General features: G+C 40.4%; 1 protein-coding gene across 1 annotated transcript in view; it reads left to right on the top strand.

Moving 5' to 3' along the window:
* The first annotated feature begins 11,769 nt into the window (after nt 1-11,769).
* Nucleotides 11,770-20,133, top strand: part of Ammecr1 (AMMECR nuclear protein 1) — a 105,542-nt gene continuing 97,178 nt past the window's right edge. The window contains 1 exon segment of the mRNA NM_001427680.2: nt 11,770-12,258. Within this exon segment, the coding sequence (NP_001414609.1) occupies nt 11,783-12,258 (476 nt within the window). The 5' untranslated portion in view covers nt 11,770-11,782.

Genomic DNA, 20,133 nt, shown 5'->3' with positions numbered 1-20,133 from the left:
CTGGTTATGGAGGTAATCATTGCAACGTTGTAACGCGGTAACCACTGAGCAGGAGTGCAGAGAACAGATAGTAGTGTGCCAATGACTGCAGTGTGTCCACTGACTGCAGTGTGCCAATGACTGCAGTGTGTCCACTGACTGCAGTGTGTCCACTGACTGCAGTGTGTGGACTTACACTCCCCCAGAAAAATAACCAAAGATGCTAGATGAAGGGAAACAAGCACCTTCTTCAAGATGTCCAAAAACCACAAAGATACTAAATAATTTTAAACCCACACCTAGGGGAAGACAGAGGCAGGACTTCACAGAGCATTCACTGAGGCTAATTTCTAGCTTTAGGAAATGCGCTCTAATTCCCTAATTATATGACTTGGGAACAAAGATGAAGCATCATAGCGAAGGCGAGAAATGCAATGAGATTCCTTTCCCAATAGAACTGGACAGGAATTGAAATGTCCAGGATGCTGGTGAACTAGACCCAATGCTGCTCACTCTTACATACATGAGGACTTTGAAGAAGGAAGTAAACTTGGTATTAAGTGGAAGAGAGGGGTTGTGTACTTCAGAGAGTTTATATAATCTCATCTAATAAAGATGTACTTTGCACATTTATATTTCTTAGGTACTCCCAAGTCCCTCAAGTTCTGCATTAAGGTAAAAACTGCTCAGACCATAGTATATCAGGCACCCGCCAGAATGCAAATCCTCTAACTTCCTGTTATCCTAGAATTCTAAACATCCTCACAAGTAAGTTCCCAAAGAAATGAGGTCTTATTTATTTAAAACTCACTAAGCATACAGTGAAAAAGATGATATTATAATTAAGACAAATAGTAGCTTCAAAATGGTACTCATTTGAATAAGTAATTACCTTTAAAGACAAGTAAGAAATATATTTAAATACAAGTAGACTAATGCGTATGTTAAAAGGGTGCCATTTAAGCATCGATGTTCATTGCAGTACTGTTCACAGTAGTGAAGAAACTGGAAGAATTTACTGGTCTGTATCAAGTACTTTTTAGTTGATGTGATGGGAAAATGACTAACTTAGTTGGTATGATGGGAAAATGACTGCTACTACTACAAATGTGTGCATGTATGTATGTATGTATATATGTATGTATGTATACATACATATACATATGTAAAAGCATATACATATATACAGTATGCTAAAATGGTTGTGACTATTTTTCAATGAAAATGATCATTTTGAGATAAATCTATGTTACCTGATTCTGCAATGTGTATGAGTATTAAAATACCACATGATAGTCCATTAATTAATTCAATTTTATGGGCTGTTTATTTGAGATTGAATTTCACTGTGTAGTCTGGACTAGCCTTAAACTCTCTATGCTACTACTATACTCACCTACTGTTGGCTTTAAAGATAAGCACCAGTATATTCAGCTTATTTCTACACCAATTAAAAATAATCTTGATTTCTTTTTTAAAAATTAGATTACTACATTGGATTTTAAGAATCCAACCATATAAGTAGAGCCCAGGGGCACACATCTGTAGGCCCAGCAGTCAGGAAGTTGAGGTAGGAAGACTGAATATTGAAGTTCCATTTGCTTTGCCTATAGATACCGTGTCTCCCAATATATGATCTGTTCATAATAGAGACATCAAAATATAGATAGATTTGACAGGTGCAAGTTGGAAAAAAAGGCATCACATAAATACTGACCATAAGAAAGAGGGTACTGTTATTAGAATTCAGATGAAATAGATTTTGAATTAAAAAATCATTTCTAAAGATAAAGAGGTTCATTTCATTTTGTTTTAAAAATAAAAATCCAATCAAAGAGGAAGACACAATGCTGTTAAATTTGCATTAGTATGATATTTACTTCAAAATAAAATGAGATTAACTAAACTAAAAGGAGAAATAGACAAGTTCATAATCATGAGAGATTTTTAACATCCCTCTCAGTAATTTCCAGAAGAAATAGACCAAAAAAACCAATAAGTGTATAAAAGATTTCAATAACACCATTAGCGAAATTGATCTAGCAACATATGAAACTCTTCTTTTCAAATACACAGACAACATTCACCCAAATTAACCATACAAGGATTCATTCATAAAACAAAGGACTCAAAGAGTAAAAAATGACATTCTATGATCACAGTGTAATAAAGCCAGAAATCAACACAAAATTATAAGTAGAAAAGACGTATCTGACTATTTAAAAACATACTTTGAAATAAGCCACAGTTTAAGGAAATCGCATTAGAGTCTAATTTGCCCACAACCATATAGAGCCAGTTTTGCCTGTTCTGCCAAAGATGTTCTAATTGTTTTCAATAATATCCTCGTAAAATCAGTTTCTCTCTTAATGAGTCTGCTTCTCTCATGGCCTTCCTAAAACGAAGCTTCTTGCAAGTGCATTGTCCTCATCTTAGAATGAGGAGCTGTAGTGGATCCACCCTCCTACCCAATGTAGTCACCTTATTGTGACTGTACCATTGATTCAGTCAGATCTGTTAATTATCCAATCATTTCCTACAAGACCATCAGTCAGCAAACAAGCTCTCAATACAGTCTTGAGTTAGATTATTTAAACCTTGGTTTTTTTCTTATCTGTAGAACTGTAATGATGACAACAATTCCAATATCAAAGAATTGTCATGAAGCCTAAATGATAGACTCTCCAAAGGTCTAGCACAGTGTTTTCTGGCATGTAGTAAACCCCCAAGTAGTGGTTAGCTTTTCATTTCAAATGCCACATCATCAAGGCTCCATATCTTGGGGGAACTTGTCTAGATCTAAAGGTAACTTGATAGGGCCCATCCCCCCCTTCCACATGCTCATGGCCAGCATCTACTCCTCTACTCCCTCTCTATCTGCCTTTCTCTGTCTCTACTCCCTAAACTCCCTTCTCATGCCCAGAATAAATTCTATTCTATATTAAAACAAAACAAAACAAAAACCTCTCTATTGGAAGCTAGGCATGGAGGCTCACTCTTGTCGTCAGACTCACTCTTATAGTCACAGAACTTTGAAGGTAGAAGAAAAAAAAAGATTAGGAACTAAAGTTCATCCTGAACTACATAGCAAATTTGAAAACAGCCTGGGCTACATGAGACCTCGTATATAATCAATCAGTCAGACAATCAATCAATCCATCGTCCAATAAAAGATAACCAGGGAAAATAGCATGATTTAAATTTAATAGATCATAAAACTAAGATACGCAGCAGTAGCATACATTGATACAAGACCTCTCCAACTCCCAATATGCCCGTTTTGTTATTCTTTGACTAGACAATCACTTGATTGCATTTCGTTGTCTCCTTCAAAGTTATATATGGCCATTTGACTACATTTTAGACAATAGAAGTAAAGTGTGTGTGTGTGTGTGTGTGTGTGTGTGTGTGTGTGTGCGCGCGCATGTGTGTTAAGTTTTAGCTACAGTTTTTAAATATCTCTACATTTTGAATTCACTTCTACCAGTTAGACAAGGCTCATAGGATAGCAACTCTACAAAATGGAATTAGATTGGGTCTTTGAATAACCCAATCTAATTGGCTCTAAGAGAGCCACTTTAAGAGAGGAACACTCACAACACTTAGGTAAGAAATGGAAGCTTACAGAGCTATTCCATTTTTGAATCTACTTGTTAGAGCAAGTAGTCTAAATCAATTACAAACACCATGCTGAGCTATTTAGACATTCTCTCTGTGTGTCTCCCCGTTTCTCTGTCTCCCCCCTCTATCCAGAAAAGACCTATTTAGTTACATTTCATGTGTACGAATGCTTTTGTTTTCAAGCTCAAATGTGTATGCAACACATGTGTGACATTCTTTTGCTTAAATCCTAACAACTGTCTTATAAAGCATATACTGATATCGAACTGAAGATTTAAAGAGGGTGAGGTTAAATGACATGTTTGAATTTGTGCAGTAGATGAACAAATGTTGTGGGAAAGGCCTAAGAATAGATGCTTCCTGTGACCTCAGCCAAGCTATGTACCAAGCAACCACTAGGCCCTGTTGGGATTCTGGAGAGCAAACGTTTGCTGAACCAGTAGGAACACAATGCTAACAGATATATTTTCTTTGCCTTCAATTATTCACTTTTCAGACTCCAGTTAGATCATCTAGATCAGTCCTTCTTGTTCTTGGATTGTTCAGTCTTATTGATGTCCCTATTTATGAGACAAGAAAAGAGTAATTGATATTTTTAAGATCTAAGTATTTGTGATTTTCAGGATAGAAGTGGTTCTGTCCAACAACTGCTCGTAGATTAACTTCACAGAAGACTTTAATGATGGCCATCAAAGGCATAATTCCAATAAAGATAATCATAACTAGCAATAAGAGCTCTAAACGTATCCTTAATTAAATAACAGCCCTTCTTTGATCCATCATTCCTCTCTAACTACTGTCCCATGTCTCTGTTTCCCTTCAGAACGAAATATTTTTGACAGAATTGTCAATGTGCTCTTCAGCATCCTTTTTTGACCCACTCTGATTGAGTTCATGGCCCTGGGACTTAAGAAACTGTTCCTGCTATTGCAGCAAGCAACCTCTCCCTCTTGCCCAATCCAATGGATAGTTCTCTATTTTATTTTATTTGAATTCCGTGGCATTTTACATTATTAACCATTCCATGCTTCTTGAAACATTTGCTTGGGGGAGGGGGTAACACAATATGATATACTAACTTTCCTCCAATGCCCCTGGTAAACCTTATTTTTTTTTTCATTTAAAATTAACTAAAGGTTCTATTAACTCTGGATTTAGTGTCCAATCCTAGTCTTATATTGTTCCGTGTGTGTGTGTGTGTGTGTGTGTGTGTGTGTTTACGTGGGGTGGGGTCTTCATTGTCCACTCTCCATCTTGTATGTTGAAACAAGTTCTTTCACTAAAGCTGAGTTCACTCATTTGGGTACCGTGGCTGGCAAGCTTGCCCCTCCAGGCATTCATTCCCTATCTCTGCCTCCTGCACACTGGCATCATATGTTAAAACTATACAAATCTTAAGAAGCAGATACGGGTGTAAATCTTCATTATCCTCTATTTGGCTACAGTTTATTAGATCAAATATCAAGAGTATAACCAACATGAGTAAATATGGGTGAATTGGAATGATAATAATTCATAACAATGTGGAAAATTAGAATCCTGACATACTTTTTTGTTTGTAAAATGCTGTATCCAGTTTGGAAAAATAGACTCGGAATTCCTGTAAAGGTTATCATATAACCCAGTCATTTCGGTTCTCAATATATAATCAAGAGAAACAGGGACGTACATTTACACAAAAAGTCTGTCATTAATTTGCTAAATAGACACAGTATCTAACTGCATTCTAAATATGTATCTCTGTACCCATAGATTAGTACAGCTTTCAGCCCTCCTAAGAGAAGCTTCTTTTTTGCCGTGGATGATGGTTCATCCAGAGACTCACAACTGGTCAGAATGCAGAGAGTAAGGGACTGTGGAATGTTCAGCCCTAAACCGGATTATCTTTATCACTATAACCCCAAGGCCCAGGAAACGTCATAGAAGGAGAGATAAAGATTATGAGAGCTAAAGGCTGGGGAGTAGCCCTGCAAAACATCATCTTCTTGACGTGACAGGACTGATAAGCGCAGGAACTCACAGCGACTATGGTTACCTGCACAAAATCAGTCACCATTCTGTCAACGGTTGGGGAGAGGGTCACAAGGCCCTGCCCCAGCTGAGAGCTGTAGGCAGTTAATTACTGCTGCCGGAAGTATGAAGGAGAGAAGAGGGAGAGCCAGTTTCTTTCAGGGGCGTGGCCTCTGGTCGGTTGCTTAGGCTCTAGTGAATGGCCCCACACCCACGTGCACAGTGGCAGCACTTGTTGAATTCAGTTAGTTATTTACATAAGTAAAGAGAAGATAAGAGGACGTGAAGGTGGAGGGAGATGTTGAGGAAGGGTGCAGGAGGAGTTGAAGGGAAGAGGAGAGGGTCATATGATAAAAAAATACATTAGATATTATAAATTGCTGGTAGATGCTGTCACACGGAGAAATCTTGAAAATATTGTGCTAAATGAAATAAGCCGGAAATAAGCGGGCAAACATTGTGTGATTCCATTCCTGAGAATGAGAAGGTAAATCCATATAGAAATAGTAAGTAGGTTAGTGGCTGTTTGAGACAGGAGGCAGTGGGAAGATGGGCAATGAGTGGACATTGGCATAGGGTTTTCTTTTGGGTGAATTTGTTTCAAAATGGATAAATGGACAACGACATGAATATTCTAAAACACAGAGAATTCTAAAACCTACGTGAGTAGTTTGTATGCATTGTGGGTTGCATCTTAATAAAGAAAGAAAATAACAAAAGACGTGTGGGAGGAATCCAGAGTGGGGTAGAGCATGAATTTCAAGGGCTTTTAAAAACCCACATGGTCTTATGAAGCATTTGTAGTAGAGACTGCAGCTTGGGTTCTAGTCAGAGAAGTCCATGAAAGAAAGCCAGAAGTTCTACTGGAGAATTCCTTGTGGATGCAAGAGACAGCTGGGGATTAAGTAGCAGCTGACTTGTCAAGCATTTTTTTGTGTGTGAGGCATGGGGGTGAAATGTTCAAAAGAAGAGTCTGTGGCATGAACAGTCAAAGTTATCTAACAGAAATTGGCTTAATGGCACCACTAGGAATTGGGGGTGGGAATTCAGGAGAGTAAGCACCCAAAGCCTTCCTGAACACCATCATGATGGTGTATTACCAGAGGTGACAGAATGAGACATAAAGTGTGGACCTTTAAACAAGGGATATAGGGAAAGAAAATGGATTACATTTCAATCACGATTGTATAGAAACTATAGGGCTCAGATTCCCACTCCTCAGTTTCATAAGTGAGTTTGAAGCTTAAATTGTGTGTCTGCACAAAAGAGAGTTCTAACTCCAAGTACACTTTCGGGTTTTAATTAACAAAGTTAATCCTCCCTTTGCCCGACCTGTGCCTTCAATAAACTGGAATAGGTTTTCCAGAATGTGATGGGATTAGCTATAGAAAACAACTATATTTTAATAATTAACTTGGAGGCTGGGTATTGGAACATATAAGCTTCTATACCCTAATGGATGTATATATAAACGCTTTAAAAGAAAAAGAAACAGTCAAATTAAGATTGTCCGAACTCCATTTGATACCTTCAGGTTTTGCTTGCTATCATTGGCCCCATAGAATATCCTTACATCATCTCTTCCCTGCAAAGTTTGCCTTTTGTAATCTACAAGGAACCAGCTCTACCATTTGTTCAACACTCAGAGCTCGTATTAGCATATCTAAGTCTCATTGAGGAGTTAAAGTAACTCTGCCTCAAGGAAATAGGTATCAAAATACCACTCAGTGTGTATTCCAGTAGACTATAGAAATTGTAAATGGGGTAACTGGAACACAAAAAATCAGAAAACCTTTTTCACCTATAAGCATATTCTTTTTTTTTTTCCAGAGCTGAGGACCAAACCCAGGGCCTTGCACTTGTTAGGCAAGTGCTCTACCACTGAGCTAAATCCCCAACCCCAAGCATATTCTTTAGATAAAGCACAGATTTAAAGGGCAAAAATATATTTCATAACCAGGAAAACAGAAACAGATTCACCAATTTGAATAAAAAAGTCAGGTAAAGAGTTTTAATATTAAGTCACATATTCATTAAACGTAATAAAGGAACTGGTCTTCACTTTTACCACCACAACCATTGGTTACATATGCACAAGGTTAGATCAAAAGTGACAGCTAAGGATATTCCATTCTGCAGTTGTTCAAGGGTGACAGTTGAAAAACTTGACTAGCAGAAGATAAAAATAACACTTGTTTGCTCAGATGTGGCGTTTTGTTTTTTTAATTCAACAATGTGAATGCTTCCCATTCACCACAAACTCCAGAAATGTAAGAAAATAATTTTGCAACATTATGAAGTTCACTATCACGTCCAATTACAATTATTCTTGTATTCTGAAAAGAAAAAAACCCGTATAAATGTGAGAATCAATGGAAACAATGATAAAATAATCAGTGGCCATTGGGTTTAATTCAGTTTCTAGTTTACTATGTAATAAACGGCATGCATATTCTCTGTTTGAGTAGTTTTCCCACTGTTGTAAAGCAAAATGCTTGACGAGTTTGTTAATAGCAGTGTAGAATGCAGATGCAGAAGCAATGATGGCTTCAATTTCAATGGAGATACAGAGCCAGAGACTTATTTACTTTCTCTTTATTGCTTAAGAGAGATGCGGAATCTTTAGCTTCCAGCTTGACAGTCAGTTAAAAAGAGCAAAAGGTGCTTTAAAGGTTCTTCTGGAATGAGTGATCACTACTCTCCCAGATCAACAGAAGGTAGAAACACCACACTATCTCACTTTGACGACATTTGGACTTTGAGTCAAGAGAGTCCTGATCGTGGTCAATTTCCTTCCCACTATGCAATGTATATAGAGATAAAGAATCTATTTTATAAAATTCATATGTTTGAATGTTATCCATGTATATATCCATACGTGTCTATATGTGTTAGTTTCTGTGCTGGTGACTTTGCAAGGTTAGTATGGGACAGGAGCTAAGCTAGAAGTTAACACATAGAACATCTTTACTCCTTATTTCCCCTCCTTTCAGCCAGCCCACACAAGGAAGAACTGGAGATGAGTAAGCCCCAGGAGTCAGGTGATGGTGTCTTTTCTGCATTGATCACATTTGGGTTTATTTTCCTTGTGATAGTGAAGCTTGGAGTTGGGATTAAAAATCCTTGAGGGGAAAAGCTATTTTTGTAATTCAGCTGGAGTGTCCTTGTCGTTGGGTTTCCCCGTTGCATCAGTCGGTCCCTCAGCCTGGCAAGCTTTGTTATCTTTTAGATGAAATGTAGAACTAAGGACATGACTGCTGGTGCTTATTAAAGATTCCTTGCTATTTTTCACAAGAGTAGGGGCGTTAGACTCTTGTCTTTTGGCCAAATTCTAAATCAGGAGACTCCATTCTGCTTTCTTAAATTCCCTCAGCAGAAGCAGTGCCCATGGTATCCTACTTTGTAGTGTGATGTCATAAATGGTTCAGGCTTTATACTCTACAAGTGCTCTCATTTGGCGGAGCGTGAGGAGTAAATTGACACCTATTGCATACTATTGTATTTGATCTAGTTACCTGTGTGGGCCCCCTATTTTATTGAGGTACAATTGACAAGCAAGGTGTATTTGCTTCAGGTTCAAAATTTGATGTCTCGTAAGTGTGTGTGTGTGTGTGTGTGTGTGTGTGTGTGTGTGTGTTATAAAATGATCACCATAACTGAGCTAGATAACATAGTCATTATGCCATACCATCATGATTGCCTTTCTTTTAAAAATAATTTGTTTAATTGAAGTATAATAGTTGTACTTATATGCAGAATTATATAATTCAGTACATGCATCAAAGTATAATGTTGCGTAGAATAAAGGACAGAGTAAAAACAAAATCCACAGTACATCACTTATGGTACTTTTAATTTTTACAAGCACTTACTTTTCTCTTTTTCCACATGACAAAAGAATTGGCACACTTTCCCTCCAATAGTAGCGGGCAACAGTTATTTGCCTCCTTTATCACAAACCAGTTAAATCTTCCTTCTCCTCTTCCTTCTATGCTTCTGCTCCCTCCCCTTGTCTGATTCTTTTGACACAAAGTCTTTGCTATGTAGCTTGGGTTAACTTTGAGCTTGTGACGTTCTTGCTTTAGTCTTTTGAGTTTATAGGATTGTATGTATGTGCAACTCCTTCCAACTTTGTGTGTGTGTGTGTGTGTGTGTGTGTGTGTGTGTGTGTGTGTGTGTGTGTGTAGGGTGTAGGGTATAGAGGGTATAGATACTATTTAACCATCTTGGTTGATTTGTCCATTCCATACAGTTTTTTTTGGGGGGGGGGGGGTAGTGCATTTCTTTCTTGGTAATGTATCTCAGTGTTTTTCAAGCTTTCAATCCATAGAAACACAGATTTTATTTCTTAGTACTACTTGACTAGAGTATAGCATCACTTTTCTTTTGTTACTAATTTTTTATTATATACTGTGACTGAACAGTAGTGTAGCATTTGTCAGGCAAACGTTCTACCATCGACCATCTACACCTTCAGCTCTGTGACCTAGGTTTAAGGATGGGACATGCTTGCATTTAAATCCTGATTCGGTCCTTTTCTACATTGGGCGAGCTACTTAATGTTTTAACTGAGGCATTTCCGATTCTTCCTGAGAAGACGGAGTGAGATGATACATTACTTTCTAGGATAGGTGTATAAGATAGGTATAATACTGCCACCCAAAAAGTGCTTAATAAATAGTTGCAATTTTTGATCAAATACACAGATCTTTCTTAATTTATGAATGAAAGAGTGGGAAGCATACATATTTTCTGCACACGTCTCTGATTTTACCAGACGTGCACGAGGATGTGAATAGAGGCTCAATGGTTAGTTAGTATGTGAACAAGCCTCACTTTTCTTCCCCTTGGGTGGAATGAAATGCTCTCAACTGTTTGTAAGGTCCCACACATTTAGATCCAAGGTACCAGAGTCAATCTTCCACTGTTTGCAGACAAACAGTCAGACTCCTGTCTTTGTGGGGGATATTTTGACACCGTGTAGACACAGTGGAGATCACTTATTTTCTATCTGGTTTATTTTTAAATGAATTTTTACATCCGGTTATTGTCATTTTACAGCTCCTTCTTAAGTGCCCAGAATGGGACTGAATTAATCATACACCTCTTTATTCATTCAAGCAGTTTTGAGACAACTTTTTAAAATGAGAATTAAGAACTGTCTCATTACGCACCCGAACAAAATCTTCTAACTTGTAACTAAAGTAACCCTACCTGACCTATATATTTATCTCCAAGGTATGGACATTACAGATATAGTTCAAATCGCTTTGTTTTTGAGTCCCCAAGCCTAAAAACCCACGGTTGCAAGTCTGAAAATACAAAGGACACCTTTGATTCTGTGGAGTGTTTGTGAGGCTCTTACTTATATATTTATTTTTACTTTTAAATGTTCTCCCTGGACTACAAGAAGATAAAGGAAACAAATCCAAGATATACACATTGAACTGGACTTTCATATTTGTCAATTAGGAAAGATTAAAGTTTTGCATTTCTAGCAAAATCTCAGAACAACTGTGGTGTCTGGTAAGGCTAGCATTAAAGACACTGTAGTGTGGCCATTTCCCAGATGGCTTTTACAGTGGCTGTCTCAGGTGTGGAGCTCCAAGGAGCACCTGCTTGCTCACACTCTTAACAGTTCAGAACCAGTGTATTTGAGGCCGTGTGGCTCAGGTTCCACCTAACTGGGCTCAAGTGTCACTAACACGACATGCACTGGGGTATCACCAAGGTGCGCTTTGAAACTTGGATGCTTATTTCAGACTTTCTTTTTTCTTTCCCCCTTTCACTAGTTTCTGTCTCCCGGCTTCCTCTTGGAGCTCGCCCACCTCCTCTCCTTCCTCCCACTTCTCCAAGTCTTGTCCTCTTTTTTTCCCTTCGCTTTTCCGCCTTCCATCCTCGGCCAGGAGCCGGCCTCCCAGGAGGCGCGAGTCGGGCGGGACCCACCGTAGGCGCCAAGCCACGAAAGCTCGTGGCGCGCGCCGCAGGCGGGGGCGCGAGCACGCCTAGCAGTGGCGGGGCTGGGCAGCCGCCCGGCCGCTCAGCCGCGTGCGCGCGCAGACCGCGAGCCCCTAGCGCGCCCCCGGCGGCCGGGGCCGCAGCGTGCTCGCCCCCGCCGCCAGCTCGCCTCACTTATGGGTCGGAAGCGCTGCGTGGGGGAGACTGTTCCAAGATGGCGGCGGGTTGCTGTGGGGTGAAGAAGCAGAAACTGTCCAGTTCGCCCCCCTCCGGCTCGGGTGGCGGTGGTGGCGCCTCCTCCTCCTCCCACTGCAGCGGGGAGAGCCAGTGCCGAGCCGGGGAGCTGGGACTAGGAGGCGCCGGGACGCGGCTCAACGGACTGGGCGGGCTGAGCGGCGGCGGCGGCAGCGGCGGCGGCGGCGGCTGTACCCTCTCTCCCCCTCAGGGCTGCGGCGGCGGCGGCGGCGGCGGGGGCATCTCGCTGTCTCCACCTCTGAGCTGCGGAGTGGGAACCCTACTTTCTACTCCGGCCGCCGCCACCGCCTCCTCGCCGTCCTCCTCGTCTTCATCCCCCGGCTCCCGGAAGATGGTGGTGTCAGCGGAGATGTGCTGCTTTTGCTTCGATGTGCTCTACTGTCACCTGTATGGATACCAGCAGCCCCGGACCCCCCGCTTCACCAACGAGCCCTAGTGAGTACCGCGCTCCCCGTCGCCCTCTTCCCCCGGGCTCGGGATGGGGCTCAGAGTTGAGGTAAAGTGTAAGTCCTCCGCCTCCTGTTCGCGGGTTCCCCTCAGTCCCTTTTGCCGCTAGGGTCCCTAGAGCCGCCCGACCCGTGGGGCACTCGGCGCTCCCCTGCTCCACGAGGAAAGCCCACACTCGGAGCAGGGGGCTGCTTGCCAGACATGGCCCCCTGGCTTCCAGACTGCTCCCGCGCTTCCTCTTTGCGCTAACTTCCAGGAGTTTTGACCCCTTCCTTCGCTGCTTTCTACCCCTCACCCGCCACCCCACCAGCGTTGGTGGAGATCTGGATCACTGTCGGTAGCGACCTCTCCTCACTTTGCTCGCCATTACCCCACGTGAAAGCCCCGCCAGTATTCCCGCCCCGCGTACCTTGCACATGGAGAGCTACTATCCCATTGCAGGGTGAAAAATAGCAGTGATCTAACTTCTATTCTCCTAGTGATGGAACTTAGCTCTGGATCTCCAGGGAGGTTGCCCATCTTTTCCTCCGGGTTTCCCTCCCTGTTCCTCGGGGAGGGGAGAGGTTCCTTAAAACACCTTTTGCCTTATTACCTATTTTTATCTGAACATACCCATTAAAATGCATTTCTAGTGAAGCTAACGCACCACCTCACAGTTGAGAGTGAGACCTTTTTTTCCCCCTCTTCCTTCTTCCTTCCAGTGTCTTGGTATAGCACATTAAAAGAAAGAATGTTGTCCCCAAAGAGGCACTGTCAATGCGTGCGTTTGCTTTTGTGTGGATTAAGCAACCTATGTTAAACTCAATGATTTGAGGAATAGTTAAACAACGCGGTACATGTGTAGGCACTTTTATGATTTCCTTTGGCTTTTGTAACTTAACATTAGTTTATACCCTTCAAGTATATGGTTGAAACTGTTTAAAAATAGCACTGTTACAAGCTAAAAGCCAGGTTACTTCTAATCTCTGTCCATTTGGATGTGTGGGAGATGGGGCATATGGTTTTTCTTTTAAAATGTGTAAACTGAGTGTAAACTGACTTTCTGAGCTAAGTGCTAGACAGAATGTAAAGTCCAAAGGAAGGCAGAATGGGAAAGGGGGCAATTGTTTGATTATGACTACTGGCATCCACCAGAAAAATACAGAAAAAAAACTAAGTACACTCATACTGAAAATCATCAACCCCATCCCTTCTGCTCAAGAGCTTCTTGTTTCCCACAGCGTAAAGACATGAATTGATGTTCTTTTTAACTTGCTGCTTCTCATTTTGTGAGATTAGAGGAACGAACTACTACTGCTGGATAATTATGAACAGTCTGACGCTACTAAAACATTAAATTAATGTGTAAAGTGGAAATTACAATAAAGTGTCCTGGAAATTGTGTGTTCGTATTGTTTGTTTTCTTTGCTTTCATTCTTTAAATGTCTTTAATTTTGTAGGACTCTGCTGTGCTCTGGACATTTCTTTAGGTTTGGTTCATCTTTGGGCCTCAGCTCCTGAGAAATGTATGAAAAGGTGTCCAGGTGGACACAGTCGAGTAAATTAAGTGCTTTTGGCAAGTTAATAATGTTAATTTAACTTAAACTCTAAATCTCCACTTTTACTTGGCCTATTTATTTTTCATTAAGAGGTAAAATTCATTTTAAAAAGATAGCCATATTAAAAGGAAATCTATGAGATACTCTCTAGGTTATTAGTGACTTTTTTTTTTTTTTGCCTTTTCTTGGGTGGCCATGATGTAGTAAAAGCTAGACCTGGGATGATTCTTAGGCTGGCTCTGGAAAGTCCTGGGGTTGTAAAAATTTACTCCTGTTCAGCTCTTGAGCTGTTACATGAGTTTGGCAGAGGCTGTTTTAGCATTCACGCCCCATTGCTCCAAAGCATATGAGAACACACTTTGAGGAGGTGCTATTTTCTCACTTTTTAAAGTGAGTTTGGGTTAACTGAATAACTATCACAACAGTTAAGAGGAAAATGAGCTTGACCAGTTAGTTCAGAAGGGAAATGCTTTTAAAAAGGTTTTTTTTTTTTTTTGTTTTTTTTTTAATAGCAGTGGTCACTCTCCACTTGTACCTAGATTGGTTCCCTTTTAATACCCGAGTTGCTGAATTTTTGCCTCTCAAGTGTTCTTAAGCAGTTAAATAAAACACCCATCTGAGCACTGTGAATACGATGAGATGGTGGGGGAAGAAGTGTAGCTCTGAAGGGTTAGGCTTTCAGTATGCCACATTTCTATAGACCAGCTAGTTCAATGAAGGCGCTGGACCACAGCAACCAGAGAATGAAGGACTCCTCCTTCCTTTTAAACTGATTTTTAAAGTGTGCCATGTCAAATTCCAGAATATCTTCTTGATTGTGGGAGTGAAATAGCTCAATATTTCACAGTGCCTTGGAAACAACCACACATGTCTCCATTTTACAAATTTGGTATTGTGTGCTTATTATTGTGGCATTGTATAGGCTTTAAAAGATTTTTTTACTCCACTGACTTATGGGCATAATGTCATGGGCAGTATGTTTAAAGTCTTTTTTCCCCTGTCTAGCAGAAGACATGCTTCTAACATTATCAAATTGTCATATGTAAAAGCATAGGGTAGTGTTGTCATCTCCTCCTAGGCCCTTTCTGTCCGAATGCTTGTAAACTGGTGTGATCTGACTTATAGATTTAGAAGTCACAGCTACATCCGTTACTCTAACACTCTGAAAGGTCATTAGAAATTTTAATTCTTTATATGTTTTGGGGTTGGGGAAGAGGTCGTCTGTGAAAGGTCACGTAGATAGATACAAATACTCCATGGTTGTCCATCTTTTGAGTACCCAACCATTGCAGAGAACACAGGTTTTTTTTCTCTCTCTCCAGAAATAAGGTTCAAGATGCAAGGAAACCATAATTTTAGGTGCATTTTCATATTCAACAGTCAAAGCTCACATAAGCCACTTTCGAAGAACCTGTTGACTAAAGGTTCCCCTGTGGCAGGTGTGGAACCAGTTAGATTCCAGAGCATTAGTTCTCAACCATGGCTGCCCATTGGAATCACTGGGAAGTTACTCAAAATGTGGAAACCTATATTCTTTCCAAAGATTCTGATGATTTAGTCCACCATGATTGGGACCTGGGAATCAGAATTATTTAAGACTCCCCAGGTAATTTTAGTGTGTATTGGCATGGAGAACTGCTGGCTATTTTCTAGGTTTTTATTTTGAGATTTGGATTAATTCAATCGGGGTAGTGCCACAGACTCCATATTTGATGAGCATCTTGGGTAATTTGAGCAGACAATCAGTTTGGGAAAGGCTTGCAATGTGGTCCATAAAAGACATCACCTGGGAACTTATTAGAAATGTAGGCTCCCAAGCCCCACCTCAACCTCCCTGAATTAGAATCTGCATTTTAACAAGCTCCCTAGGTGATACTCATGCACATTAAAGTTTATGGCGGACTTGTTCTCTGACTTTAGCATACATTGTAGTTTTCTGTTGTGCTTGTTAAAATTGCAAGTTGCTGGGCACTTTCCCAGAGTTTGATCCAGTTGCTCTGGGGTGGAGCTGTACATTTGCATTTCTAACAAGCTCCCTGGTGATGCTGATGCTACAGTTCCCAGGGTCAGACACTGAGTAAGGGTGGGTTAGGGAGAACTGAGGGCCTCAATGGGTGCTCGAATGACTGTCAGTGGCAGTTTGGACAAGCATGGGCCTCTTTCTGTTTTCCTGTCCTTTTTCATTCTCAAATATCACGAGGGGAATTGAGTGCTACCAAGAGCAGGAATCAAATTCTGCGGATGGTGTGGGGCTGGGGTTACTCTAGGAAACCTGTTATGTGAATATAGATTTTTCAAGGGAAGTGATCGTGTGAAGGACATATTTCAGGAGTTAAAACCAGCATAAATAGAATAACTTAATGTGAGTTACTATTAAATAAAAGGACCCCCTCTTGTTTCCATGAAAAGTACTTTTACAGTTAGCTCCCTAAATAACAGGATGTGATGAGATTTTTTTCAAAGCCCTTATTTATACTTCTGTTTGCTGGGACTTATTTAAAGAATTTCCCTCATTAGTAAGGAAATATGAAAAAGGGTCCCAGTTAAAGCACTCAGAGTATATAGTCATAGATTTTTTAATGCTGTGGAATCTGTTATATCTCATGAACCTTTTAAATTATTGTACCATCTGTGAAATTAACACTAGATTTTTTTGTAGACAATTGCACATGGATATTTTGCTTTTAAATATCAGTAAGTGGTTTTCTGTTGCAAGGAACAAAACCTTTTTTTTAAACCCACTCTCAGACATGCAGATCTTGCAATGCTCAAGTTAGAGGATTGAGCATTAACTCTTGTCTTACCGTAAGAATAAAATTCCTATTTTCAACATGCTTGGGAGGTGTGGTGGGTTGTTTTAGAGATGGAGACACTTTGCTCTGGCCATATTGTACAGTTTTTCTTAGAAAAGAAAAGCATTTTTCTGACGCTTGCTGAGACTTTGGAAGGGTTCTTTGCACCACTGTTGATTTACATTGCAGAACTTAATGGCTCTTCTTACTGATAGAAAAGACAGGCATGTTCTCAGTTATTACTTGTACCACAACACCATCAGTGACAGACACAGAAATGTAGAAACATAAATGACAAGATTATTTTTAATCTCTATATACTGGTGTATATACAGTTAAGTATATTTATTTACTTAACTGTGGAGCTGTTTACTTTCCATTCTTCCCCATATGGCTGAAAGGAGTGATAAACTAACCCATAATTTTTTCTTGCTTATAAATTGCACTTGAGTTCAGATTCCACTTAATGTACCAGGCTAGGAGGAGCCTCTGCTGTGTTCTTTCAATTTCATGGGAAGAAAGATAATAAACGAAAATGTAAAAGTTACTTTGATAGCACATGTATGAGTTCCTTTTCTAAATATGTTTTCTCTTTCAAAACTACACTTTCTGAAACTGAAGCTGTGTCCCACAAAACCTTTTTGCTACAGTGGATTGTATTTTAAGTCAGTTGTGTTTCCCCCTTTCTATGGATAAATTCGCTTTTTGAGAATGTATATGTATGGAACACTAAACTTGTGTAATGAGATTAGTCAGAGTTCCCAGGTTTCCTGGATTTCAATAGGCATTATTCTGTGCTGTCCATGTCACACATGCTTGCCTGTTTTAGAGCAGCACAATGGCCAGAGCTTTTACATTTACATTTTGTAAGTAGTCTTTTTCAAACTTGTGTAATAATGTCTCTTTTTATACTGTTCTGAATCAATTAAGCTAAGTAAGTGAGGACTAGCAGTAAAAACCAGTGGCTGCCAAGAATGGACCTTCAATGTGTAAGCTGTCCTTCCACATTCAGTAATTGGGTGGTTGCTCACAAGACACTGGAGACTGTGGGAAGGCAGTGGTTGTGTAGGTGGGAAGACTAGATTCCCAACAGTAAACTTATTTAGACGTGAGCTTCTGTAGTTATTGTTGCTAAGAGCAAAAACCAACTACAAGCTTATGTAGTATAAAGAAAAAAATCCAAAGCAAGATGTATGCTGTTAGAGTATATTGTTGGTTGGGAGGAGGAAAATTATGTTTGGTCCAACTATAAGTGGCATTTTTTTGTATCAAGTGTGGGTGTATTTTCTACATTTCTTAATATATCACACTTTAAAACTTGCTCAACCTTAAAAATACATTAGTGTTGAATAGCTGACTGGAAATTATGTGTCACCAGAATTTCTCTCTCGCTCGTTCTCTCACTCGCTCTCTCCCTCCCTCTTCCTCTCCCTCTCCCTCTCCCTCTCCCTCTCTCCCTCTCTCCCTCTCTCCCTCTCCTCCTCTCCCTCTCCCTCTTCCTCTCTTCCCCTCTCTTCCTCTCTCCCTCTGTGTGTGTTTTAAGCATATGGAGAAAAATGGCCCTATCCCCGTAAAGTTTCCTATCTTATTCAAGCAATGATAGAAATAAGAAAGTTGCTTAAAATAATTTCAACACAATGCATGCCTGTTCAGTTGATAAGATACAGGTAAAATAAAAAGGCATGACATAAAAGAGAGACCAGGAAAAGATATGTGGGAAGGGATGACTTAAGTCAGGTTTGTAAATGGAAAAAGCACAGGGATTGCTGGGGAAGAGCTTTCATGGATAGCAGAGATTGAACTCTAGGGTGTTCTCAAACCAGTTGCTGTTACTACCACACCCTTTCCACAGTGCACGGGGATTCCCAGCAGCTGTCCTCAGTCACCAGCTTGCACTCTCAGCATTCTTCACACCATTCCGCTTTGCTGTGGTCTCTTTAATTCATAAAAACTTCAAAGAAATTCTACTTTGTGCTGGAAGTTCCCAGGGGAGTCTGGATGAGAGGTTTTGAATTAGATGATCATTTCTTGAATTGGAGATCAGGAACATAAGAGAGGCTTCTGCAGTGTAAGAGGAATTGGAAGGTGAATCTTCAGATAGGAACGAGCAGCTAGAGTTAAGATGACGTGGTGGTAGGAGAGTGGTGCTGGAAAGTGGGAAAGTTGACGCCCAGTGGAGATTATGATTGTAGGAATATTGCAAAATGAAGAAGTGGAAGAAGGTATCAGCGCTTTTAGGCATCCCTCCTCTAGGGCCAGGTTTTGTGTAGGAGTGGGAAGATAGCAGCTCACCTGCTTTTTGGCTTCCATCATTGCCTAGCTATTCTCGTACACAGAAAAGATTGTTAAGCCGCTGTATTGGAAGGGCTGTGTAATTTGCTCATGAATGCATCTTTCTTAGGAGAAAGTAGACATTGGTTTATAGAATTTGGATCAAGTGTAAAGATAAGATAGTTTTTGGAAGGGGATCTTAAGTGAGGTGACTGCATATGGGTAAACAAAACAAAACTAAAGAACAAACAGTGCACTCTTCAAAATTCCAGTTCCTGGGATAGGGGAATTAAAGGAAGAGAAGATTTGAACATGATTCAGAGCTTATAAGACTGAAACCCATGGCAGGATGCATCAGGGAAAACAGGAAGTTTTCAGTAACTAAATGTCATTTCTTTTTGTGGAGCTGCTGCTTTTCTCCTTCTACCTTTACAAGGACTCTGGGGATTGAACTTGGGTCACCAGGCTTTCATGGTGAGCACCTTTACCTCTGAGCCATTTCTTTCTGAGCTATCAGATCCACAGAGCAGCCACAGAGCTTTTGTGATGTTTCGGTTAGTCTCTTGGGATCACGTCTGCTTCTCCAGCCACACAGTGACTGTGAACTGCTCAGCTGGGCAGAGATCAATGAGAGTTTTCGGCTTTGTACTGCTAGTAAAAAACAACTGACAGAAAATTTCATTTCCCTAACGTATGTTTTTACATTCAGTCTTCAAGCTTGCCAATTTGTAAGCAGTTAGTGATTCTTAAATTTCCTTAGTTCTGTATCATAATACAGCCTTCAGCAAACTTGTCTCGTGGAGGCTTGCCAAAGGAAGTTAATAGTTTCAGAACCTCAATTAAAGGAAAAAAATCAAAGGACTAGGAGTGTTGGTACTAGGCGCTAGGTTAGTGTGTCCTCAAGCATAGAAGGTAAAATAGCTTGAATCAAGGACCAATCTTTTGCAGCTTTGCTCAACAGTGGAGGAAGAACGTTATCAGCTGACAGGATTAGCCATCTTGCTTTATGATCTTTGCTATGGGGCATTGTAAATGTCCTGCGAGTCCAGGCCTACTTATTAGTTAAAGAATAAGGTCTGGGATAGTCTTGGTGTTTCTTGTCTTTCCTTTGTCCATTTCTCTTCACAGATAATCTACACTGTGACTCAAGCCACAATCAATGGTGGGAAGGCAAAGTTGACTGTGTTAGGCAATATCCTGTCAGAAGATACTGACGTGCTCTCTAGTACTGGAAACTAGCCGGACTGACTTGAACCTCTCTA

This window comes from Rattus norvegicus, chromosome X, assembly GCF_021556685.1.
Source record: "Rattus norvegicus strain SHRSP/BbbUtx chromosome X, alternate assembly SHRSP_T2T, whole genome shotgun sequence".
Classification (NCBI taxonomy): domain Eukaryota; kingdom Metazoa; phylum Chordata; class Mammalia; order Rodentia; family Muridae; genus Rattus; species Rattus norvegicus.
This window is presented reverse-complemented; position numbering and strand designations above follow the sequence as displayed.